General features: G+C 31.8%; 3 protein-coding genes and 1 long non-coding RNA gene across 4 annotated transcripts; 3 read left to right on the top strand and 1 right to left on the bottom strand.

Annotated features, from left to right (window-relative positions):
* Window positions 1-2,126: 2,126 nt before the first annotated feature.
* On the bottom strand, window positions 2,127-4,506 carry LOC127291531 (uncharacterized). The gene has a single exon (XM_051320715.1). It carries the CDS (start codon window positions 4,504-4,506, stop codon window positions 2,239-2,241), a length of 2,268 nt encoding a protein of 755 aa, XP_051176672.1. The 3' UTR covers window positions 2,127-2,238.
* Window positions 4,507-10,521: 6,015 nt separating this feature from the next.
* On the top strand, window positions 10,522-11,376 carry LOC127291529 (uncharacterized). The gene has a single exon (XM_051320714.1). The coding sequence runs from the start codon at window positions 10,522-10,524 to the stop codon at window positions 11,374-11,376; it is 855 nt and encodes a 284-aa protein (XP_051176671.1).
* A 77-nt stretch (window positions 11,377-11,453) lies between these two features.
* On the top strand, window positions 11,454-14,039 carry LOC127291528 (uncharacterized). The gene is made up of 2 exons (XM_051320713.1): window positions 11,454-13,059; window positions 13,153-14,039. Exons 1-2 carry the CDS (start codon window positions 11,454-11,456, stop codon window positions 14,037-14,039), a joined length of 2,493 nt encoding a protein of 830 aa, XP_051176670.1.
* Window positions 14,040-17,392: 3,353 nt separating this feature from the next.
* LOC127291524 (uncharacterized) lies at window positions 17,393-25,658 on the top strand. The gene is made up of 2 exons (XR_007844611.1): window positions 17,393-17,988; window positions 25,481-25,658. It is a non-coding gene; the product is annotated as an uncharacterized LOC127291524 (long non-coding RNA).
* The last annotated feature ends 1,635 nt before the right edge of the window (window positions 25,659-27,293 follow it).

Raw genomic sequence — 27,293 nt, 5'->3', positions numbered from 1 at the left:
TGGTATTTTCGCTGATAGTATTTTCATTCGTATGCCTAATTCTATTGATGTCATCTGCATCAGTTATTGTTTTTGGGAGACTTCTTTTCTTCTGAGAATCATTTGTATTTGTAGTGGGTGCCTTATTCTCGTCACTGAAATTTGAGGGTCAGTTTACCCTATCACTGGGTAAAATTTATTCTGTCTCAAATAGTTTGCACTTGTTGAAAGCCTTCTTCTTCATCTATTGAAAAAGAAATACATTTTTTATAGACCGTTATTGAAATGAATTAATTTTTTTAACGTAAATATTTAAGAGTACATAATGCGGTTTATATTAAATAATACAACATTAATCTCAAATTATAATTTCTAAGAATAGTGAATATAATTCTTATTGAAAGTTGTTTTGATTTGTCGTTAGTTTTTTTATAATACATTAATTCAAATGCTAAATAAAGTTATTAACATTAGCGACAATATTTTAATTAACTAGAAAATTCATTAATTAGTTTTTTATTTTTTTTTATAGTTTATTATATTCATGTACTAAATAAATAATAACGTTTATTAAATTTTTATAGCAATGGTAATAATTGTTTTGCTTAACAATTTTTTCTATTTATTCCCAGTTATTGCACAATTTTTAAAAAACGTTTTCCATTTTTAAAAATATATTTTATCTGATTAAATTGAACTAGAAAAGAGAATAGTTATATTTGTTTGTTATGTTTTTACAATTTCATATTTAAGACTACTAAAATGAAATGCAATCAAGCAGTAAACCAAGTTTTACAAATTATAATTTACTCTTCATTATTTCTGTTTGTGATAGAACTCATTAAGTTAGAATAATTTTTTAAGACTTCAACTCAAAAAAATATTATTTTATTTATTTTAAACTGCATTTTTTAAGACTTAATGTAATGTATAAATGAAGGGTGGCAAGTCAAAGTGGTCAAACGCCTATATAATGTTTTGTCAGGAAGTAAAATATACATATATTTAAACATTTTGTTAGTAATTTAGAAAAAAAATTTAAAAAAACCTTTTGGAAATAGTGTTTTATTAGAGGAAGAAGAATTTGTTCGGATAAATATTATCGAGAAAATATTGTCGAAACCGTCATGTATTTTCGCTATGACATTTTCTTGTCTATTGACTTTTTTAATATTTTGGCCATCGTTTTTCATTATTTTTATTCTTCTTGTTTTTACTATTTCCTATTTTACTTTAATAACTTTGAAAAAAAACAAACTGTTTTCCTTTTTTCACATTACATTACTCTTATTTCAATTTTATGTACCACCTTTTTGCAAAATTCTAATCCATTAAAATCTTTTGTCTAAACCCGTAGACTCCTGTGCCAATTGCAAATTGCCTTCTTGAAATTCTTCTGAGCAAATACAAGTTTCAAAGTGTGCTTTGAATGTACTAAAACTGCTTTAGCTTGTAAGCCTAAAAACCTTGAAAATATTCTTGTATTATAATATATTATTATTATTTTTTAAACTCATAATTGAATTTCTTTTCAATTTTAAATATTAAAATATTTATTATTTAAGAATTAGATAATTTTGTTATCAAGAAACCTCACCTATTTTTCCGAAATGTGCAACTCGAGTTACATATTTCTTGTAAACAAACAGAAAAATTTATTTCTGTTTATTACTATTTTATAGCTGAAAACTCAGAGCAACAAAGAATTGTAGACAACCGACCATTGTTTATCCTTAATACATAATGTTTTTTCTCTAGTCATTAAAAAGAATATCCACGTCAGCCATCATCTGAAACATCAATTATTCATTTTTTCAATAATTTAATATTTTCTTTTGATTAATTAAAGGAAGTATATTTATTTTTTAAAATAATTTTTTGAAGTTATTTTTTTAAATTCATATACGTTACCTTGTATTTATTTTCAATGTCATCGTCCAGGAATTCAGGCATATACATGCACGACATTTTCAGTAAATCTTGTATATTACATATGTATCAAATATTTGAGAGTTGGTCAAAATACTACTATCAGTCATTTAGTATACAATAAAAATGACTTAATTTTTAATATTGACAGAAAACGTGATTATAAAAATAAGTGTTCTTTTACAAATATCATTTTATATGATTTTTAATTGGTTCCAATTCAAAAGCTAACAGTTAATTTAATTTAATGTTATGAAAGTAAAAATAAATTTTAAACATTTGATTAATGTAAAGGCAACAATTGAAAAAATGACACATTACAGAAATCATCTATTTGCGCTCTCTTCTGTGTAGTAATGGAATTACTACAATTCCTTTAGATGTTGGAATTTTCCATACTTTTGACAAGACATCTGTTAATGGTACACAATACCTTTCGCCTACATTATTTTCAAGTAACATGTGAATGTTTAGAAGCCTTGAATCTGGCTCGTCGTACAAGCTGCCTTTACTACAAAGCTTATGACCAATTAACCGAATTTCTTGACCCCCAAATTTTCCTACGTTTTCTGTCATAAAAAATGTTCCGTTCTTCAGCATAACACAACTATTCTTCATATCACATTTTATTGTAAATCCTCTGCTTTTAAAGACTTTATATTGCTCAGGAAGATTGGATATGCAATCTTGAATTACAGGGCCGCTGTTATGAGGGTGTTCCAAAATAAACTTGTCAATCGCCGAACAGTGTATTTGAACATTTTCAACCTCTGCATATCTTCGAGCAAGTTGTTGTAATGGTTGATCTCCTTTCCTTATCATCTTCTTTGCAGTTCCCATGTAATTTTCAAATCTGAAAGCGCTAAAATTGTCTAAAACTCCAAATCGTTTGACGTCTTCACAAATGTGCAACAAATTGTGCACATTATAGGAAATGAACTCTTTTCCATAAAGTGTTTCAAAGTCTTTCACGAACAACTGTAACGTTTCATGTGCAAAATCAATGTTCCTCGTATCGCGAATATGTGTTTCACTTATTAAGATGGTTACTGCTGTATGTAGTAACAAAAAGTGAGAATATAGTTTGCTGGGAAATCCTTCCAAATTTTTTAGTACAATGACGCCTGCATATAATAAAAACGTACGGAATTCGGTAGCCTTCCAGAATTTGTATTCCCATAGTGTCCTTGGTCTTCTGTTGAACTCATCGGGGATTGTATTCCGCAATAAAAGAAGTCTTTTTGATATTCTCTGTATCACATCTGAAGGAATTTTCACTTTCGAATTACCGTGAACCCAAAGAAAAATTAGTTTCTTCATGACCCCAAGTAAAATTAAGTGCATATAATCCAGTGGAATAGAACTAACGCACCCAAACCTAGGAAGTTTCGTTAAAACTATCTCAACATCTTCTTCGAAATTATTATATTCGTTGCGTTTAAAACCCTCATCAGTTTTCGGCAAAAACGGTCCTATGCCAGGAAAACATACTCTTCCTTTCTTTTTTTTCCCTTTAGTCTTTGGTGGCGGTCTATAACATTCTCCTCCTATTAGGCATTTGGGGCAACAATCGTAACCAGTATGCCCTTTTAAATATAAAACAAACGACTTCGCTGGAGCGTCACAAATTAGGGCTTCTATTGTTACCTTATGATTTTGCACTCCCTTCTCACAAACTTTGACTGCTTCTTGAACAAATGACTCCAGGAATTCATTTGCATCTACCGGTTTTTTCGTCCCATAAAAAGCCCCTACAGGATACACAGTCTCAGAGTTGATTTCGGAGCATAAGATGAGCCAGAAAAAATTGGATCCGCTTTTGGAAATGGGAACACCATCTACATTGAACATCAATTTTATATTTTGATCCTGCAAACCTTTACGTCTCCTTTCATTAAGAATGTTTTCTACAGCTCTTTTCAAACCAAAGTGGTAGTACTGGCCGCCACACATTTCGATAGTTTCGGTTTTTCGGAGTGTACCTAACAAGGTTCGCGCATCTAGAGGTAAACTTGTATCGAAAACTCTCAGCAACAATAACAATGCTGTAAGGGCAATTAAAGTTATGTGAAACTTTAATGCCCACTCACGGAGGTTCATTGCAAAAGTACTGCTCTTCACATACGTCTCATCAGCATGAGAAAATTCTGCAAATTCAGAGTCGTCTTCTTCGAGATCACTGTCTGTCTGTCTCAGGTCTTCATTACACGTGTTTTCTTTATCACTATCAAGAATCTCATTGCCGTGAGAATCAAAATTTAAAATAAAATCATCACTCACATTGGGATGCATTTCTAATGGCTCGTTTTCTATAGGGCATGCAATTAATGATGACGCCAAATGTAAATCAATCTCACCATCATCACCCACATTTGATAAATATTTATTATCACTACAGGTAGGCAAATCGAAATTAGATGAAGCAGACGGGATATCACAATTTTCTACATCACTGGTCTTGCTCGCTGCTGATGATTTTATCGTTTGCGATTGTAAAAGCTTGGCATCCTCTACCGAGCGTTCTTTAACAATTTTTCGAAAACGGCGTGAAGAAACTCCAAATTTTTTTGGTGGTTGCTTTTTAAAAGCTTTTTCCATGGTAACTGAAATTTATTTTAATTATAGTTAATTTTGTAAACATCAATTCTTTTAAGAAGTTTGAAAAACAAATTTATCCATTCAAATCTGCATAATACAATTTGAAATCTCTTCAAATTCTTTCTAAACATTTCGCTATAAATGTTCAAAAATAATTATTTTTAAAAGATTTTCTGTTCATTTAAATAAAAGAAATTATAATTATTTATTAAAAGTTAAGATTAAGTCAAATAAATATTTACAGGAATACGCTAACCCAATTAGTACCCTGATTGTTACATGTGAAAAAACGGTTTTTGAACTTCGTTATTTAAGGTAAATGTCCCAATTTGGGAACATGAAAAAATATGTGGATAGTTTTTACATACATGCAAATTAAAACGAAAATCATCTAAAAATAATGTTGAAAATATTGTTTTATTTAATTTAGTGTATATTTGTAATAATTGATACAAAATTTTTATTTCTATAAAAGCTTTACATAATCAGTGTTCGCAAATAGGTGCAATAATCTTATTTCACGAAAACACTTTAAGTTTCCATATTTTGGCTATAAAAATTTATTCAAACTTACTTTGCCTTTAAAAACTAATGAATTTTTTTCTCATAATAAATTTTTTGTAAAGAAAACAACATAAGTTGTATTTTTTCATTATTATGCATATCAGAATTCTTAGTTGTTCCCTAATTGGGACATTTACCTTATATAAAATTGAAGCAAAAACGTTTGAAATTAAACTCACAGTAAAGAAATTTTAAAAAACTAATGATCTGCACATAATCTTCAAAAATCTATATAATAATAATTATAAAAGAAAAAAAATATTTAATTAATAAAATATAAAAGGATAAGATGAATTGTTAAGAAGAATACATTAGAATTAATTTAATTTTCAGAAGAAGCAATTTATTTTTAAAGGAAACTGCACTAAACACACTGAAAATAATGACTTTCGATTTAATTTCGCCAGATTTTGCAAATTTTTAATTAAATGTGTCTTGTTTAAAAACAATTTAGAAAGATCAGCAAATAAATAATCTAAAACTATTTTCAGTATCTGTATGTGTTTGTTATTAAATGTGTCATCAAGTTTATATTATGATACACGTGTTTAGTCAACACCCTGAGCACACTTTCAACTTTAAAGATAATTCTTTATTAGAATTATATATTATATATTATTATATAATTATATATTAATAGAATTATTAATTATTTCTTTATGAAATAAATTGGAAGTCAAATATTCGGGTTTAAATTTTTAATGAATATATCAAAAATTGTATAACAGTTTGGTATTTTTATAAATATTTGTCAAAAAAGAAACAAACATAGCTTATATAATTATCACTTGGAATTACGTGACATCTATGCTTTCAACGTAGGTAATATTCGCTGTCAGGAAATTTTCTGTTATAATGCAATGCGATGATTTTGAGGTTAGCTATACCAAAAACAAATATTGTTACTTACAATTAACCTTTTCTGCATATATTAAAACTTGATCTTGCTTAACCAAACAGCACTTAAAACATTATCAGTATAAAACTCTAAAAAACAGCACACTTATAAGTTGAATAAACGATATAGAAAAACGCAAAAACACGAGGCAGCTAGGCTGAGCTCTGTTCTTTGCAGACTGCTTGGTGTGCACACGTTTTCCTCTTACTGCCTGTACTGAGCAAGTCAAATCATATTCATAAACACAAACTTTCTATTCATTTTATATTATAATGATTATTTCTTAATAAATATAATGTACACTGAGCATATATGTGAAAATTATTATTGTTTATATGAAAAGATTTAAAAAATCATTCAGGTCTATGTTATTATTCATATTGAGGAAATGACGTCATTCTAAGTATGCGTCGTAGAGTTGTGAGACGCTAAACCTGAAGCATGGGATAGAGTAGCGGCCAGCCATTTGCACAGTTTTTTAACGAACATGCTTCAGCTATTTTGTCTCCTACACAGACACAAGTGAAAAAGTGATAAGTAATACAGTTTTTTAGCATTAGATAGCTTCAAAAAAATTCGAATTTCACTTTTTGGATAGTTAATATTCTTGTATATTTATCAGTTCTCTTTATCAATTTGGAGGTTATCAGGAAAAGAATATTCGTCGTGTACCCTCAATATGTAAGTATTTTCGTCAAATTATTTATTGTGCATATATCTTTATCGCTTTTCTGTGAAAATTGTATTATAAAATTTTTTTTATTATTATTTTCATTATTTTGTAATCGATATATATTAAATAGATAAACAGCAAACATTGTGCGTGATTTTATCGGAACACTTTTCCCATGTTTACCACGTGTACGTAATAGTATATCATTTATTCTGATTGAGATACGTATTTTTTATAATATTTTTAAATTAATAGTTTTTCTCTTTACCAGGTTTATAGTTTAATCTTATTTCAGAAATGTAAAGTATATGTGCAGTATTAGCTATTATTATTCACCTGGAGAATTTCATGAGAAACTCGTCGATATAATAACGTTCTTGATAAAAGTAACAAAATATTTTTCAAGCTTTCTTAAAATTTTTTCAATAGTTACGTTTAAATCATTTAAAATTCTTTTATAAAACTATCTAACAAACTAAATATTTTATTTATTTAATAATTTTTAAAAATATGTTCAGGAAGTGATGTATATATTTTTTGTTTTTTAATTTTATTCATCGATAAAATTTAAAAGAAATTGTAGCGTTTTAATTTTATTAGTGGATAAAATAGTAATAAATAATAATAAATATTTAACATGTGTGTGCACTTTTTGGGAAGTTAAAGTCTAACTTTTATTATTAACTATTAAAAAAAACATATTTTTATATAATAATTTTTTACATTTGTCTGAAAAAAATTGTTGACATTTTTTTATCAATAATTTTGTAAAAAAATTCTGTGAACAAAAAATTTTATTATTTCCTGATTGAAAAAATATTAATTTTTGCGAATCGTTGATGATAAATTTTGTGGATTTTAACTCAGTCTTTTTTTAATTATTTTCTGTTCAGTTAATTAAATGTATACTATTTTCCCCCAAACAATAAATATTACGTAAGTAATTAACACTTTATAATGTTTTTGGGATCCTCATGATCATATTAATAGAGGCACCATGAACGAAGAACCGAAGGAACCGGAGTATAAGTTTGTCATTATAAAATTTGAAGATAATGCCATTGAAGTGATTTGCCTTGACTGGGCAAAATTAGATGATAACGGAGACGTGATTGCGACCTTTTTTCCTCCGGTTAAAAGTGCCAAAATGTTTAGAGAGATGCTAGCAAATAATTCGAAGCCAAATGAAACCTGGACTGACAACGGTCTCCTATGGAGTGTGAAAAAAACTTATCGCTTCTTTGGTACGTAATTCCTTTCAAAATTACAATTCTTATATAAGTGACATAAAAAATTGGTGTTCTTAATTTTTTAATGGATGCAAGTCTCGTATGGGATCGCTTTTTCGATTTTATTATGTCATATAAGAACACTGAAATCTTTGTATACTTACATTGTACAAATGTGAATTATTTTACCAATTTTATTTATTGAAAATCTATACATCAAAGCAGGTCTTAAAAAATGTGGTTTGAAATAAGTGAAATAATATATTTTTGAGTTAAAAATAGTAAAAAAATTTTCCAAACTTATACTTTATTTTTGAAATTATTTTACTCAAAAATTTTCCTAAAACTGACTGAATATAATCATATAAATATTACGTAATTTTACAAATATTTGACTTTTTCGAGTACAAAGTTTTATTAAAAATATAAATAATAATGTCTATAAAAAAAATAAAAAATTTTTGTATGTACATACACTACCGTCCGAAATTGTGCGAACTCTGCTTTTTCAACAACTATAAAACTGTTCAAATCTTCAAAAATATTAAAACTAAAATTTTTTCCTCTTTATTTTATTAAAGCTAATAAAATTCTGAAAGAAATGACACCTTGACAAAGAGAATGTGTTAATTTTTCAATTAGATATCTAAGAAAAACGCAATTTTCAATGTTTTTACTATTTTTTTTATTTCTCTGGCAAAAATTAATATTTTTAAACGTTCTTAGGCTCATTGAAATCGTATTTTGTTATGCAATTCAAATTATATAAAACAATTCATGTACACATTCTTCGCTAGCTTTAATAAAATAAAGAGGAAAAAATTTTAGTTTTAATATTTTTGAAGATTTGAACAGTTTTATAGTTGTTGAAAAAGCAGAGTGCACACAATTTCGGACGGTAGTGTATCTTAAAAATTTTATGAAAATCAAAGTATTTGTACTATAATTTTTCTAATTTTTTAAACCGATATATAAAAATAATTAAATTCTAAACGTAGTTTATTTGGATGTTTCTTCTGAAAGTGACATTCCTGAACGTTCCTAAATTATTTTTCCTTTTTATTAATTTTAAGAAATCAACTCACTACTAATTGTTAAAACATATCTATAGTCAAAAATTTGCATTTATTTTTTTGCAATGAAAAATTCTTTAGCAGTTTGATCAAATCCAATTTATAAATGGATTTTCAGAAACTTTGGAGGAAGCTGAGAATAAACGAGAGTTTTATGTGTTATCAAGTGATGTTGAGAGTGATGACGAGAAAAATCGAGAAAAAATGAAGAAGTCGAGACATGCAAGAGCCGTTAAATTAATAGAATCCAGTGATACAGAAAAGGAAAATGCATTAAAATGTATAAAGCTTGAAAAATTTGTGGGCAATTCTTCACCTGTTGTCGAAAATGCATCGTTTACGAGAATGAACGACAAAACTCTAACCGGTAACATGTATTTTTTAAACAATATTAAAACTTCTTAACCCTTCGGCAGTCGCATGGTGAGGAAATCCCTCACCCTGAATTTCTTTTTTTATCTCTAAATCTTCTAATGTACATAAAATTAAAATTGCGTATGCTTAGTACCTATCACAGCACTCTTCTTTTATTTATTGATGCGACTGACGGAGAGTTAAAATGTATGTTATGCATGAAAGGATCTCTTCTCTTCTTTGGTCACAAATGACCCAAAGATATCAACTGTGGAGAAGATGCAATACCTTAAGGTTAGTCTCACTGGTGAAGCGGCCAAACTCATCTCGAATCTCTCAGTTTCCAATGACAGTTTCGAATCTGCCTGGAACATTGTCGTTTCTCGGTACGACAACAAAAGGTTACTCATCACTCGACACATGGAACAGCTCTTCTCAACCACTATCATCCCCCCAAAGTCCGCGCAAGGTTTAAACACTCTCTTGTCCTCAACCACGGAAGCGTTAAACGCCCTCTCAACTCTCGGTTTGCCAGTGGACCAATGGGACCAAGTTTTGGTGCATCACATCTCAAAACGGCTCGACACTCACACTCGAGAAGGTTGGGAGATCAAACTCGGATCAAGGCTGGATCCCCCCACCTACACTCAACTCAAGGATTTCCTCACTGGTCGAGCTCGTGCTCTTGAGAGTATCTCTAGCTATTCTCAACCAACAAGGAACGAAGCATCAACATCAGGCAAATCTCAAGGTAACTCATCATCTCAAAGGGCATTCGCTGGATCCACTCAATCCCCAAGACAACAATGTTCATCATCATCATGCTCAATGTGCGGTAAATCTCATTTCTTGGTCAGATGCGAGAAATTCCGAGATCTGATGCCTACCGAAAGAAGGCAATTTGTCATCAAGGAACGCCTTTGTTTCAACTGCTTGGGACCCCACAGTGCTAGTGCGTGTAAGAGTGAAAAAAGGTGTCAAGAGTGTGAGGGTAAACATCACACCATGATCCATCAATCCACTGCACCCAAGATCAACAAGGATACTAATCAACCATCAAAGGACAAGGATCAAGATCAAGGATCAAGTACATCAAACAGCTCCAAGGTCAATTGACGTGGGACGCAGCTCGACGGCGAAGGATTTCACTCAAGGCCAGTGGTTCTCCTCGCCACTGCACGTGCTCTTCTCATCACTCAACAAGGTACTCCTCATCCAGTTCGTATGCTTATTGATTCCGGATCTGAACTCTCTTTCATTTCGGAATCAACGGTATCTCATCTCAATCTAACAAGGCATCACTCAAACATCTCAATCATCGGCATTGGAGCAACAAATTCAGGTAACACTCGAAGAGTTGTTTCAATCACTCTCAAATCAATCCATTCCTCAAAATCAATTTCTCTCCACGCATACGTTCTTTCAAAATTGTCGTCAACGCTTCCTACCACCACTCTTCCATCTCTCAAATGGTCTCATCTTCAAAACATCCCTCTTGCCGATCCCGATTACACCATTCCAATGAAAGTTGATCTCATCATTGGAGCGGACGTGTATGCTCAAATCATTCAACCGGACATCATCAAGGGACCTTCCTCAACACCCATGGCTCAACTTACCATCTTTGGTTGGGTAATTCTGGGACCAACCGATGGCAATTCAATCAAGGAACATTTATCTCATCATCTGATTGTGGATCAGCAACTGGATGATCTTCAAGATCTTCTCACTAAATTCTGGACTCAAGAAGAAGTACCTACCAAGGAAAAGGATCAACTCACAACTCCAGAATTGGAATGCGAGGAGCATTTCAAGGCCACTTACTCAAGGGACTCCAAGGGCAAATACATCATTCGACTTCCAATCTCATCATCACCGAGTCAACTTGGCGACTCATTCTTCAAGGCTCAACGGTGTCTTCATCGGCTCTTCAAACGATTTTCAACTCAAGGACTTCTCAAGGATCGCTACTTCGCATTTCTTACGGAATATGAAGCTGATGGACACACAACAAGGAAATCTCTTACCAACTCACCACGGTCACCTACGGAACAAAATCTGCACCATTCTTGGCGGTAAGGGTACTTTTACAACTCATTCAAGACGAAGGTTACAGGTTTCCTCTGGCTGTGCCCGTACTTCTCAATGGTCGATACATGGACGACATCTACGGTGGTTCTGATGAGGTGTCAGAACTCAAGGACATAGCCAAGGATCTCATCGATCTTCTCAACTCTGGCGGATTCCCTCTAGCTAAATGGCAAAGCAATCACCCCGATTTCTTCGACGCTGTAACAAGGAAAGGCGACTTGAATTCCCACTTAATCGATCACACTCAAACCAAGGTTCTCGGTCTCTCATGGTTTCCAAGGTCAGATGAATTCAAGTTCTCCTTTGAGCCAACATCTCTCCCAGGTCAAGGAATATCCAAAAGGTCTATCTTATCCGAGGTATCTCAATTGTTTGATCCCCTAGGATTTCTTTCTCCCGTCATCATCCGAGCCAAAATGTTGCTGCAGGAACTGTGGCTTGAGAAATTGGGTTGGGACGACCCTTTATCTGAGAAACTATCTTCAAGGTGGATCAAATTCAAGGAAGAGCTAGCTCAATTCCCCGAGATCTCAATCCCTCGATGGCTCAATCTCACATCAACCTCAACAACGGAAATTCATGGATTCTCGGACGCATCACAACTCGCAATGGCAGCTGTTGTTTTTCTCAAAACCTCGGAACCAAACCAAGAATCAAAAGTTACATTTGTTTGTGCCAAAACCAAGGTTGCTCCCCTCAAACGTCTAACCATTCCAAGGTTGGAACTCTCGGCTGCTCAACTCTTGGCACGACTTGTGAACTACGTTCAACGGACCCTGGAATTATGTCAAGTTCCAGTATTCCTGTGGACAGACTCATCGGTAGCCCTCACTTGGATCAACAGCCACCCCTCTCGTTGGAAGGAATTTGTACACAACAGGGTATCTTCGATCCATGACCTCGTCCCTCAAGGTCAATGGAGATTCATCAAAGGAAAAGAAAATCCTGCTGACTGTGCATCAAGGGGCCTATCAATTCAACAACTCTCTCAACATCACTTCTGGTGGAATGGTCCACCATGGCTCAAGGACATCAAGGAAAACTGGCCCTCATCAACCTCAAGGTCGGATTCATCAGCTCAAGTCGAAGAAAGACCAGGATTAACATTTACTGTTACCACCTCTCACCCCCAATTGTGGGATCTGATTCATCAATACTCAGATCTGCACTCATTGTTAAAAATCACCTCAATTTGCCTCAGATTTCTCGCTATTCTCAAAAGGATTCCCAACTCTTCTCTGGCCAACCCAATCGGACTCAAGGATCTCGATCTTGCAAGGACATTCTGGATCAAGAATATTCAAGTGGCCTACTTCTCAGCAGACATCAAGGATCTCAATCGAGGCACAAAATTCTCAAGGTCTCATCCGCTTTCCAAACTCAATCCATTCATCGATCATCAAGGTATTCTCAGAGTCGGAGGTCGACTCAAAGACTCAAGTTTGGATCACGAAAGCAAACATCCTGCTATTCTACCCAAGGATTCTCCCCTCACTCGACTTCTGATAGCGGATGCTCATTCAAGGACTCTTCACGGAGGAACTCAACTCACCTTGGCTCATCTAAGGAATTCCTACTGGATCATCGGAGGAAGACAACCAGTAAGGTCATTCATTCTCAAGTGCATTCCTTGTGCTCGACAAAGAGGAATTCGTGCTCAACAACTCATGGGTCAACTACCTTTGGAAAGAATCACCCCTTCAAGGCCATTTCTCACTTCTGGGGTTGACTAAGCCGGTCCAATCACCCTCAAATCCTGGACAGGTCGTGGAGCTAAAACGAAAAAGGGATGGATTTGTCTCTTTGTGTGCTTCTCATCATCGGCTCTGCATCTCGAGGTAGTGACGGATTATTCCACCAACGGATTTCTCGCAGCCTACCGCCGATTTGTCTCAAGGAGAGGTATTTGTCAAACACTCTACAGTGATTGTGGTACCAACTTCATCGTCGCGGACACTACTCTCAAGCAACTCTTCAAGGACGGATCTCAAGAAGCCAAGGAACTCTCTCAACTACTGATCAAGGACGGCACCTCCTGGAAATTCAACCCTCCAGCAGCTCCACACATGGGTGGAAAATGGGAAGCTGCCGTGAAATCAATCAAGTATCATCTCAGAAGGACGATCGGCGAGACGATTTTGACGTACGAGGAATTTACGACTCTTCTTACGCAAATCGAAGCGGTTCTCAACTCCCGACCATTGGAACCTCTTACAGAGGACCCTGACGACTTGTCAGTTCTCACACCAGGACATTTTCTCATCGGGGAACCACTCACATCAATACCGGAACCATCCCTCTTGGACCTGAAAACTTCAAGGTTAACAAGGTGGAAATTGATTCAACAACAAGCTCAATTTTTCTGGGCGAAGTGGTCCACCTGTTATCTTCAACAACAACTCGCTATCTCCAAGTGGCATCATCCAACACATCAAATCAAGGTTGGTTCTCTAGTTCTCCTCACTGACGAAAGGTTCCCTCCCTCAAAATGGCCTTTAGCTAGGGTCACTGCATTACACCCTGGCAAGGACGGTCTCACCAGAGTCGTTTCAATTAAAACTGCAACGACACATCTCAAACGACCAATCACCAAGTTGGCTGTGCTCCCCATCTCGACGGAAGAAGCTCTCAAGGACAACAACTCAACCTAAATGGATCGTCAACTCCGTTGCCGATGGGGGGGAGTATGTTCAATTCTGAGTGAATTGAATATTGTGAAATTTGGTGTTGTGCGCGATAATTTGAATTTACGCATCAAGTTAACACGTGAGGGCGCTAACATGTCACGGCGTCGTCGTTCCGCGCATCTCTGTAAATTTTAGTACTCACCAGATATCTCTAGAGGTTAGATCTCATCTATCTCAAGGCATTAATCTGTTCATTTTCTAAGTTAATAATCACTTAACTTTAGTTAATCAAAGGTTAATCTCAAGTGCGTCGAAAACGTGCTCAGACCGGCATTGCCGCCAGCTGAGAAACACAAGACAATTCTAGAAACTCTAAGGAAATTCTCACCTTCTTAAGTGTAAATCTTGTGTGTTCGCTGATCAGCAATAAAGTGTTGTTTTTTGTGTAAACTTTCCGAGATTTTATTTCGCTCGGAATTTTGATAACAGACCTATTTCCTCACCAGCAAGGTTTTGCTCCCTCTCAAACAACAATATATTTCAGAATCAAAAAGCTAACCACTGGAACTGCAGATATAAATAAATTGTTTAAAACTGATCTACCATAAAATCTTAACCATAAAATCGCCGAAAAGGGGACTTGAAAAAATGCTAAATCGAAGTAGATTTAGCCCAAAAACCTCCGAGTAACGAGTTTCAACAGAATTCTATGAATTTCACAAAATTCGTCCACCATATTGGATCCGCCATTTTGAATTTTTTGAAACTGACTTCAGATTTGTAATCAGCGACCCCAAAAACCTCCGAGTAACGAGTTTCAACAGACTTCTATGAATTTCACAAAATTTGTCCACCATATTGGATCCGCCATTTTGAATTTTTTGAAACAGAATTCAGATTCGTAATCAGCGACCCAAAAAACTCCCGAGTATCAAATTTCAAGCAAATCGGAGTAAATTTTAAAAAATTCGTCCGCCATATTGAGTCCGCCATTTTGAATTTTTTGCATCTGACTTCAGATTCGTAATCAGCAACCCCAAAAACCTCTTTGTAACAAATTTCAATCAGATTTGAGCAATTTTGAAAAAGTTTGTGATCTTAAGTAAAATTAGGAAATTTTTTTGTCCTTCAAGCGCCATTTTAAATCCAAAATCGAAAAAAATAAAAATTATAAACGACTATTTTCCAAGTACAACTATTGGGAACACGTTTCTGATACTTTTTGTTTTATTTAAAAAATGTTATGGGAGAGAAAAAAATTATTTAAAAAAAAATTGCATTCAAAAAACATGACTTTTTTTAGTATTTTTGAAAAAAAGAAGGGTTATATATCATTTTTTGAAAATTTTGACCACGCCATTCGAAAGAGCGACCCCAAAAATAGTAAGATAAGGGCTTTTGAAAAATTTTATGGCTTCTTTCTACAAATTGTAGGCGTTTGAAATTTATGTTGAAAAACAGCACATCTCGCCGTTAAAGGGTTAATAATTACTATAAATTCGATTGACTTTTGATAATAATTAAAATCTTAAAAATAAATATGCAAATCAAGATAATAATTGTATATAAAGAAAAATTGTAACATTATGTTTTGTCTACTTAAATAATAATTTACAGATGTCACATAATGAAAATGCGTTATTGCGCTGTCTCATAAATAAGAACATTCAGATCTAGATATGTTCTTAATTATGAGCCATTATTTATAGGTTATGTATAAATAAATGTTTTTTAATGCTGAAACATTTTTAATTAAAATAATTTTTATAGCTGCATAATATGACAATAAGCATTAGAATTAAAGTAAATAATAAAATTCACTAATCGTAATATATAAACATTTTTATTATATAATTTATATCAGTGTCTGATAAATAGGGACACTGTCTCATAATTGGGCCTTTTACCTTAATGGTCTACGAAAAATGTATTTCTTTTTCAATAGATGAAGAAGAAGGAAATGCGCTTTCAACAAGTGCAAACTATTTGAGACAGAATAAATTTTACCCAGTGATAGCCTCAAATTTCAATGACGAGAATAAGGCACCGATTACAAATACAAATGATTCTCAGAAGAAAAGAAGTCACCCAAAAGCAATGACTGATGCAGATGGCGAGAATAATCAGCCAAAAAAAACTCATTTTGATGAAATGACTCATGAAGGTGGCGATCTACAGTCAATTGGACCATCAACTAGCAGCGATAATCCGTCAGCTGAAAGCGGTCATGAAAATGCAAATTTTAATTATGATGATTGTAAGTAAAATTATTTAGGGAAGTCAGAAAAATCAGAAGTTTTTGCCAAAAGTACTTGAAAAATATCTGAAATATAATCTACATGAAAAAATATCTATAAAAATTCTGATTCTTGATAACATCAAACGACATTTGAGAATATTCAAATCATTTTATTATTATTATTATTATTCTATATAATCGACTAAATTACTTTCAGTAACCCCGTACCAGAAAATTATGTATAAAAAAACCAACAAAATAGAAGTGGGAGTGGAATTACTGGGTCGATCAATTCAAACAGGTAGCAGAAATCCTATGCAATCTGATACATACTCATTTCTGCATAAAGACGAAGATTTGAAAGTGTTTCCTTTAGAAACCAAGGAAAATTTAGAAATCGTTGACGCTACCCTTACACCAGATGGCCCATTGTTTACAAAAGTAGTAAGCCTTTTATTTCGTAAAATAAGTTAAATATACTGAATTTTTTTACACATGCTTGTTGCCTCTTATAAGTGGCATTTTCTTTCATTTCTTTTTTTAAATTCAGATAAGGAACTATATAAGTAACAGTTTTCAACTATCCCTCAACCATAAGGCAGTGATAAAACTGAATTCTTAATTAAACAATTTTTCATAATTTTATCTGGAACCTTAATCACAAATTTTAATTTTAAAGTTGATGTTTGGGGTGGTAAAAGAATTTTATGTTTATGATTATTTGATTTGTCAGCTCAAAAGTAAGTCATTACATTTACCTAACGTATAGGTATTTAATTTGCATATTCTTCACAGTACATTGCCCTGAAAAATATTGGATTATATAACACTTCCAGTTTGACTGTGTCAGCAATGATGGATCAACTTATGTCTTTTAACTTGGGAAAGTCTTATTGCTTGAAAGGGAAAAACAAAGGAAAGGAGAAATTTAACACAACAAATGTGTACAAAGTAGTTTCCAGTGAGTATATCACAAATTCTCTATATTATCTGAAATTGACACAATCAATGATTGCTCTGTATTTTTAAAAAGTTTGTTCATTTTTTCTAACGTTTGAACAAAAAACATAAAGAAGTATTTAATTTAAAAAATGTATAATTTCAGTTAATTTTCATTAGTAAAAAAAACACAGCGCTAAAGACTCTAAAAATAGATTTCGGTTATTTATTTCCTGATCTTCATTTAATTCGTTTTTTTAAACGGGACAGTTAAATAAATATTCAGAAAATCTGGCGAACTTTATTCGTAAGCCATTTTGTCATTAATAGAATTAGGCATACGAATGAAAATACTATCAGCGAAAATACCATGTCCTCTTTTTTTCATTTCTCTTCACTCTAAGGTTATCTGGAATATTCTTAATTTTTTTTTGCACGTACACAGAAGCTGCTCTGTCAATACTGAAGTCGAGGAGTGAGACGTCAAAAAGTATTGATATAATTATCGGCAGTTGGCTGTCGAATTGTCTTCTCAGAAGTAAGAGGAAAGAGAAAGTCAATAATTTTACTAAGACTATGTTAATAAATAAACTTTTCTGTGTCTATGCTTTTTATAAATTTTAATTTCACTGTTTTTTAGGATTTCACCAGTGCAAAGTATTCAACTATGAACTAAAGCGAAGAGTTGCGGGAGAACGGAATGATTGTCATATTTTGATGAAAAAGTTGGTGAAAAATGCAAGAAACGGCATCGAGTTTCCAGAAAAAGGGGACTAAGGTTTATTTACATTAAACGTAAGGGAAATAATAAGAATTAAAAATTTATCTATAGGGTCAGTCGGGGTAAATCCGAACGGGGGGTAAATCCGAACGCTAATTATTTCAGCTTAATTAAAATTTTTAAAAATAAGTTCGATATGAGAATTTTTACCTCAGATCCTCTTCAAGAGATTCTAAGTATTATCCCATTTTTCGTTTGTTAATTAGCAACAGCATAAACAAAGATAACAAGTATTGCAAAAAAGATTGAAAATCAAAGATGACACTCTTTCAGTATTTTGTCTCGTATTTCAAGAAAAAGAAGCTAAAAATTCATTTTATTATTTATAACTAGCAACTTTGTCGTCCGCAAGCGGCCGACTACGTTGCTCGTGTGCATTAACCATATCTTTATTCACTTCTTTTTTTTCAAAAAATTTAATATTAGAAATTTACAAAAAATATCTTCATATTAAATCTACCACCCAAGGAGCACGGAATATTGCTTGAATGTCAAGGTGAAATCAAGCGGGAATATTGTTGTGACATTCAGGCGATATCATAATGTCCGCTTCATGGGGACATTCTACGGTCATATTCTTGTGAAATTCGCGTGATATTTGTATGGTACTGAGGGAATATTCCCGTTAAATTCACGCAATATTAAGAAAATATTCCTGGGATATTAAGGGAATATCCCTGTGATATTGAGACAATATTCCTGTAATTTAGAAAATTCTAAAATGTTGTTTATTTTGAATATTTAATTAAACAAATAAATCAATAAAAAAAAATTGAAATTTTGCTAGAATTTTATAAATTATCTTATTAATATCACTGGAATATTCCCTCAATATCAGAGGAATAATTCACTCAATATCACACAAATTTCACGGGAATATTCCCTCAATATCATACGAATCACACGTGAATATCACCGAGGAATGTCCCCGTAAAGACATTATGATATCGCCTGAATGTCACGGGAATATTCCCACTTGATATCAATGTTACAATCAACCAATATTCCGTGCTACTTGGGCGCTTAACTTTACTTTTCCCTTATGACAGCAACTACTAAATAATCTATGTGACGGTCTCTCACACAGAAAATGTAACACATAACAAAACTTACATTCTACATTCATCAAACCTAAATAATTCTGTGGAACCTTACTTTTATTGAAAAGTTTAAGACATTATTGCATCTCTTACACTTTTTTATTTCGGTTATCGTTTTCACATGCCAAATTCTTTTCTTGACGCACTTTCTTTTCATCTTCCGTTTCCGTAGAAAATTTGTTCTTCTTACATGACAAATTATTTTCTTGACGCACTTTCTTTTCATCTTGAGTTTCCATTGATATTTTTCTTTCCCTACATGCCAAATTTTTATCCTTGTGTATTTTCTTTTCATCTTTAGTTTCTATAGATAATTTCTTTTTTTGCAAGTCAAATTTTTTTTGCGCTCTTTCTTTTGTATTTCTGTTTCTGTTTCATTACGATTACGTTTTCTCAATCTACCATTCTCTTGTCTAATTATTTTCTGTTCATATGTAACTTCGCGCGTTGCCTTCCCTTTTCTTTAATTCCTAGAATTAGCTTTTTATCAATTTCTTCACTCAGAAAATACTTCATTTCTGAATATTCAAGTGGTGAAATTTTGTTCATATTATTATTAGTTGTACGAATTATTTTCTCTTCACTAGTGTCATTTAGAGAATGTTTAATTTCTAAATATTGTGTTAATAGAACTCTGTTAATATTATTTCTGGGAAAAGTATTAAAACAGAACAAGGGTTCAAAATATTATTTTTAAGTTCCTGAGCTCGATTTATGAAAAGACGGTTCCAATCATTCTCTATTATCGAATTCCTATTGTGAGACGTTCTTATTGACGGAAAATGATTTAAGCGATTATTTTCAAACATTTACTTTAAATGGTTTCTCATTCTGTTATTATCAGTTTCATAATTTACGCTGTTTGACATTACGTTAAAAAATATAGATGTTGCAAATGCTATTGCATATACTCCACACTCAACACTACCAAAAGGTTGTTGATCAACAACTACAAAAACTACAGTTGGTTTAAAAGGGAACAATCTAATTAAATATTTCATTTCATGCACATTTAAACACCCCTCATTAAGGCTATAAAAGTATAAGTACTTTGCATATTGAAAAAATAATTGGAATCTTTTTTTAATAAATCTTCAAATTTGTACATATGCATGTCATTTAACAATTTATTTCTATTTTTAACAATTTTTAAATCTTCATCACTCAAAATAACATACTCTTTTATGTTGGCCATAGTATACTTCGTTTAATTTTATTTTTGATTCATGAAAATCTAAATATCTTTAATCCTCTCGCTCACTCTCTCCAATATAACAAATTTTGCCATTTATTAAATATAACCAATTTTGCCTTTAATGCAATATAACAAATTTTGCCTTTTATCCAATACAACTACCAATATCCAATAGAATGAGAGAACTATGAATGAGTAACTACTGATCAGCCAATAAGTGCAAAAGGACACTCTTATATGATTAATCAGTAGTTCATTACAGATACCATATATACATATATATACACTTGTATTAAAACCCCGGATTAATTACCACAAAAAACCAACCCTTGGACAATAGAACCTTTGTTAAATAATCAATGAGAATTAACTCTGAGGACCCAGGTAATAATTTCTTTTCTCCCATTTATTACATGGAAAAATACCCTTAAACAATAGAACCTTTGTTGATAAGGATTAACTCTGAGAACTTAGGTAATAATTTTTAAATTTTTTTATTAAAATTTTCAGGGACTCTAATACAGGTATGCACACATATATATATATATATATATATTTATTTTTATTTTCAAAACAAAAAGGAAGAAGATTAAGATTTTAGACGAAGATATTCTTATGCCATTTTGAATTGTCTAGATAGAGAAACGCAATGTTAAACGAAGAAGTACTTATGTTATGTTCCTTGGTGTAAGAAAGAAAGGTATGCGTTACCTATTTAGTTTTAGACTTTCTTTATAGTTTTTTTTTTCACGTGATAAAGACAGAAAGAAATTATTACCTGGGTCCTCAGAGTTATTAATTAATCCTCTTTAAAAGATTGCAGGTCAAGTGAACCCTCATTTGCAAAATAAAGATATATCTTTCTCTCTCCATAACTTGTTCTTTTTCTCTGTCACCGAAAACCCAGCAGGGGTCCGGACGGAATGAATGAATGGACGGAATGAAGGAATGGACAGAATGAAGGAATGAATTCAAAGATTATTATAGTTAATTGTTTGTTATGAATACTAGAACAGAAACTATATTTGATTTTTGCCTTCTGTAAAATTTTATTAATAATATCAGACCGTTCGTATTTACCCAAGAAAATTGGAAAACTGGGGTAAATCCGAACGGTATTTTTAATAATTTTTTTTTACATCAAAGCCACACAAAATTGTTTTTATTTGATTACACTATTATTTTAATAGGGTGCACTTCCGAAAACCCCCCCCTTCCGATTTTAATGAAACTTGGTATACTTACGTAATTTCATGCGCTGATCACGAAAATGATAGTGAAAATTACCGCAAATTTCATTTTTATGGTGAAAACCATAAAAAACACCATAAAATTATGGTTTTTTGCGTTTAACTCGTAAAAAACGCAAAATTAAAAAAAATCGTTCTTACAAAAGTTGTAGAGCTTCTAAAAATGAACATTTTATGTCCTATACATTTTTTACCAAAAGTCATTAGTTTTCGAGAAAAATGCAGAAACATGAAAAGCACACTACAAAAATTACTAATACCACGAAACTGGAATTCCTATAAAGATAGTTTTGAGAGATCGCACATTAAATTTGATTCGTTTGAATATTATATTATTATGATATTATATTATATTATACATATATTATGTATATATAATATATAAGATGTCTTCCCCCCCTCCCCCCCTGGAAGTAGCTCTGCACAGCAAAGAATGCAGAGGCGGGCGAAGCGCGCCATCCCTAGTATCGTTGCTCTCTTTCAAAACAGACAGTCAAATTCACATTCTTAATGGTACTGGAAGGTACGGAACCCACCCCGACCCCCCTCCTCCAAGATGTCTTCCCCCCCTCTCCCCCTGGAAGTAGCCCTGCACAGCAAAGAGTAGAAGGTTTTTTATTAAAAGATATTGTCCGTCACATAAGACATCTGCCTCTTGTGGATAATAGCTAGAAGTTGGTGATTTTCACCGTTTTTAAATATTTTGCATTTTTCTCGAAAACTAATGACTTTTGGTAAAAAATGTATAAGACATAAAATGTTCATTTTTAGAAGCTCTACAACTTTTGTAAGAACGATTTTTTTAATTTTGCGTTTTTTACGAGTTAAACGCAAAAAACCATAATTTTATGGTGTTTTTTATGGTTTTCACCATAAAAATGAAATTTGCGGTAATTTTCACTATCATTTTCGTGATCAGCGCATGAAATTACGTAAGTATACTAAGTTTCATTAAAATCGGAAGAGGGGGGTTTTCGGAAGTTTATCCTTTTAATATTATAAAAGTACATAGAAAAAAGTTTTTCTTTCTATACGTATCCTCGTTAGTAATTAATAAGCAGAAACTTAATCTCTGTTCTCTCGAAGGAGTGTTTCAATTTTTTTGCCAAATGGTTTGTTGAAAAAAGTTTTTCAGGATCTTAATAAAATTTGGTATTCTACGGTTTTTGGGGTCGCTAATTACCAATTTGAAGTCAGTTTTTCAAAATTCAAAATGGCGGACGAGAATTAAAAAATTCATTGGATTCGCTCGAAAATTGTTACTCGGGGGGTTTCAGGGTTAGCAAATTTGATCATTTTTAAAAATAAGTTTTAGGAAAGTACGCCATTTTGAATTTAAAAAATTTGACTTTTATTTTTGTATTTACATTCAATCACTCCAAAATACTTTCTGTACCAAGTTTTGCAAAAATCCGTTATGATTTGATAAAGTTATTGAAGGTTCTAATTGTGTAATGCATTTTAATTTTTAACCTGTTTGATTTTTGTATTTATATATGATGCATTATTACATAATAGGTTTATTATCGTATTTTTGTTGAGTTTTTATATAAGTTTAACAATTGCAATACTTTAAATTTATTTTCCCTAAGATTTTTCTGAAATACAGTGGCGTTCGTATTTACCCCCATATTTTAGGAAAGTTGCAAAGTATCGAGGTAAATACGAACGCTAAGTTTCCTGCGATTGTAATTTATCAAAAATTTTTTCTACCCCATAAAATTGTTCTATGGAAGTAAAGTAACAACTTCATGCACCAGAATACCGGAAGTATTTTTTTTTTAAAGAAAAAACTTATGTTATTGTTGAAACTTACTAAAAGCGTTCGGATTTACCCCGGTTGACCCTACATTTCTTAAGGTGGTTTGGCCCCAGAAATGCAGACCTCCAGAAAAAAAAAATTAATGAAGATTTAAATAATTCAAATAATACCCTGGCGGATTCGATTTGCGTAATGTCTACTTAACTAAGCGGACTTTAGGTAGACATGTAAAAAAACGTATAAAAAAGCTATTAATCGACTTATTATGATAAAAAAAAAGTTGATAAAAGGGTAAATGAATGTTTATAGAGTAAATTCGTACAAAATTTGTAATTAATAAAGCAATAAATAATTAATAATGAATGGAAATGTGCGCGAGGTACCTGATCAGTTCAGCTGTACAATTATTTTCGTGCTATTTTCATGAAAAGAATATAAATTAACGGCAAAAACAATTGATATTTATAAAAAAGTGTAAAATTGATTTAATTTTATTGTTTGCAATACGAATTATTAAATAATAATTAAGTTTTTATCAAATGTGAATAGTGTTGTGAAAACCTGTGAAAACTAATGAGTTACTACATTACCGATCGCATATGAGAGATGGCGCCACCAGTTTTTACAATACAGTGCGAGCTTGTTTTCTTCCAAGCTTTTGCTTTGAAAGAAAATAAAAAGTGAATTTTAAAATGCAGAATAAAGTTATACAAATAATTATTGATTTCATAATTGTTTCTCGTCCAAAATTACGGACATGATTGCAGCTTTTTTGTTACACTCATCGAGAACTTTTTATTATCATATGCGATCGGTAATGTAGTAACTCATTAGTTTTCACAGGTGTTCACAACACTATTCACATTTGATAAAAACTTAATTATTATTTAATAATTCGTATTGCAAACACTCAAATTAAATCAATTTTACACTTTTTTATAAATATCAATTGTTTTTGCCGTTAATTTATATTCTTTTCATGAAAATAGCACGAAAATAATTGTACAGCTGAACTGATCAGGTACCTCGCGCACATTTCCATTCATTATTAATTATTTATTGCTTTATTAATTACAAATTTTGTACGAATTTACTCTATAAACATTCATTTACCCTTTTATCAACTTTTTTTATCATAATAAGTCGATTAATAGCTTTTTTATACGTTTTTTTACATGTCTACCTAATGTCTACCTAAAGTCCGCTTAGTTAAGTAGACATTACGCAAATCGAATCCGCCAGGGTATTATTAATTGTATTTTCTGAAAGAAGAAATATTAAATTTCAAGAAAAAATTTAAAAACCTAAAAAATTTATTTGTTTATATAATTTGCATATGATTAAAAATTTCTATCATTTCGCTAATAGGGAATTTTTTAAAAATGATTTAATTTTAATGTAATACGGCTTATTTTGTTCAGAAAATAATTCTATACAACTTCACCGTGGCGATTTTTAAAAAAAGTGACTTGTTTGGAAAATTTTGCTATTTGTTTACAAAAATCCAAAAATTTTTTTTTAATAAACAGGCAAATTTTCCAAATAGGTTGCTTTTTTTAAAAATGACCTCGGTGAAGTTGTAGAGAATCATTTTCTGAAAAAAAGCTGTTTTACATTAAAATTAAATCATTTTTAAAAAATTCCCTATTAGCTATATGATAGAAATATTTAATCATATGCAAATTGTATAAACAAATAAATTTTCTAGGTTTTAAATTTTTCTCGTGGAAATTGATATTTCTTCTTTCAGAAAATACAATTAATAATATTATTTCAATTAATTAAACCTTCATGAATTATTTTTTTCCGGAGTTCTGCATTTCTGGGGTCAAACCACCTTAAAAACCAATCGAAATTCTAAAAATCATTATAGTTTGACAAAGAAAATATTAATTTTTAACTTACATATCTAATGAAAATCCAATTTTTAACTAATTTTGAATTTATTCAAAATTATTTTTGTCATTTGTAGAATGATTTTATTTAAATTTTATTAGAAATATGTAATATTGATTTTTCAATTAAAAAAGAGCCATTATACGGCACAAATTATACCATCTTTTGACTGTTATAATTAAAATTTTAAAAAAGAGAAATTTTTGTGAAACACATTCTTTTTCTTTAAGTGAATTTATTTTTCAAATACTTTTCATTCATCAATTACTCTTAGTTTAATTAATTTATTATACTTTGTTACAGGTCTTTCCGAACTACAGACTTGGTGGTTTAACTTTTTCTTCTGTTCTTATTTTTACTTATTTTCATATATAATATTGTTTTAATCACGACAATTTTTGTAATATACGCTGTATTTGATGTGCTAACAAAATGGGTTACTGTTTAATATCATTTTTAAATAAAGAAACAGATAAAGCTATTTCCCTTTTTCAATTTTTCACCATTTATGTTATTATTAAAATGTATTTGAATTAATATTTTAATTCAATTTCGCTTGAATCACCACAAGCTTACCACAACATTACCGTGTAAGCTTACTGCGAACATACCGTGTAAGCTTACCATGACATTACCGTGTAAGCTTACAGAGACTTTACCACGTAAGCATACAGTGACTTTACCATGTAAGCTTACTACGCCCTTACCGTGTAAGCTTACCATGACCTTACAGTGTAAGCTCACCTTGGCTTTACAGTGTAAGCTTACTGTGAGGCGGAACTTTTAATATCACCTTATGTTTACTATAGGCTTACATGGTAACCTTACAAACCCTTCAGATGTCCTCACAGTAGCCTTATAGCAAGAAGTCGTGCTATGTGGGAAGTTTTTCATGAAAAAATTATATAAAATCAATTATTATCTAAAAATAATAATATTTTGTGAAAAATACATTATTTTCTTATGAAGAATAAACTTATTTATATTTCTGGTAAATAATATTATATCTAATGTTTAATAGTTTTCGAATAATAACGCTTTTAAAAAATTTCAAATTTTAAGGTCAGGAGATTACGTCGTGAACCTCCTACTTTTAATAATTAATATCATTTAAGGATATAAGTAGTATAGTAAGGGGGCTACGACCCCAGTTACCGACCGAGCAGGGTAATGTAGAACTCTACTTTACCGACGGAGGTAGTTCGGAGCGCCACCGCTAGATGGCGCCACTAGTTAGTTCCAGAGGTCGCCGCTAGATGGCGCCACTTTATTTTGTCGGTACAGTTAAAGTCGCTTGGAAATTTAAAAATCTATTTTATCGACCGAGTTAGTTTCAGCTGCCACCAATAGATGGCGCCACTTAATTTTTAAATTTTCCTCCGAATTCCGTGAGCATGTTAGTTTGGGCTGCCACCACTAGATGGCGCCACTTAAATTTTAAATTTCCCACCGAATTCGCTGAGCACTCTAGTACTGGCAGACATTAATAGATGGCGCCACTTAATTTTTGAGTTTCCCACTCAATTCTCCTAGCATTTTAGTACTGGCTGCCACCAATAGATGGCGCTATTTAATTTTTTAAATTCAAATTTCCCACCGAATTTCCTGAGCATTTAGTTCTAGCTGACAGCACTAGATGGAGCTACTTAATTTGTCAACCGATTAAAAGTCGTTTGCAAGTTGAGCAAGAGCCAATACACAACATAAATGGTAAACTCTTATATAAGATACAAAAGAACAGATATTTCTTCCATCTTTTTCTATCTTATGTGAAAGTTTTCAATTCTGTTGTGTATAGATCTTGAATTAATATTTTATGGTAGATTCTTGAATTGAAATACTGAGAACAGAAATATAATATACTTACTTAAACAGTGAAACGACTTTCTTAAACATATTGTGTATAGACCTTAATGAAATCGCGATTCTTTAATTAGAATCAATCACAATTAGACAAATCTATGGGTCAACGCACAATAACTTCGCGAAAGTCTGTTCGCCAATGAGATGCAAGCGTTAGAAAAGGACAGATATAAATATATTTGTCTTTTTTCATTTCTTATAAACCACACTCACAAATTCATTATGCGTTGATCCTTAATGTAATAACTTTGGA

Source organism: Leptopilina boulardi, unplaced genomic scaffold, assembly GCF_019393585.1.
Source record: "Leptopilina boulardi isolate dan_hultmark-lab unplaced genomic scaffold, ZJU_Lbou_2.1 LbouV2_139, whole genome shotgun sequence".
Classification (NCBI taxonomy): Eukaryota; Metazoa; Arthropoda; class Insecta; order Hymenoptera; family Figitidae; genus Leptopilina; species Leptopilina boulardi.
The sequence above is the reverse complement of the archived record's forward strand: the minus strand, read 5'-3'. Positions and strand labels throughout refer to the sequence as shown.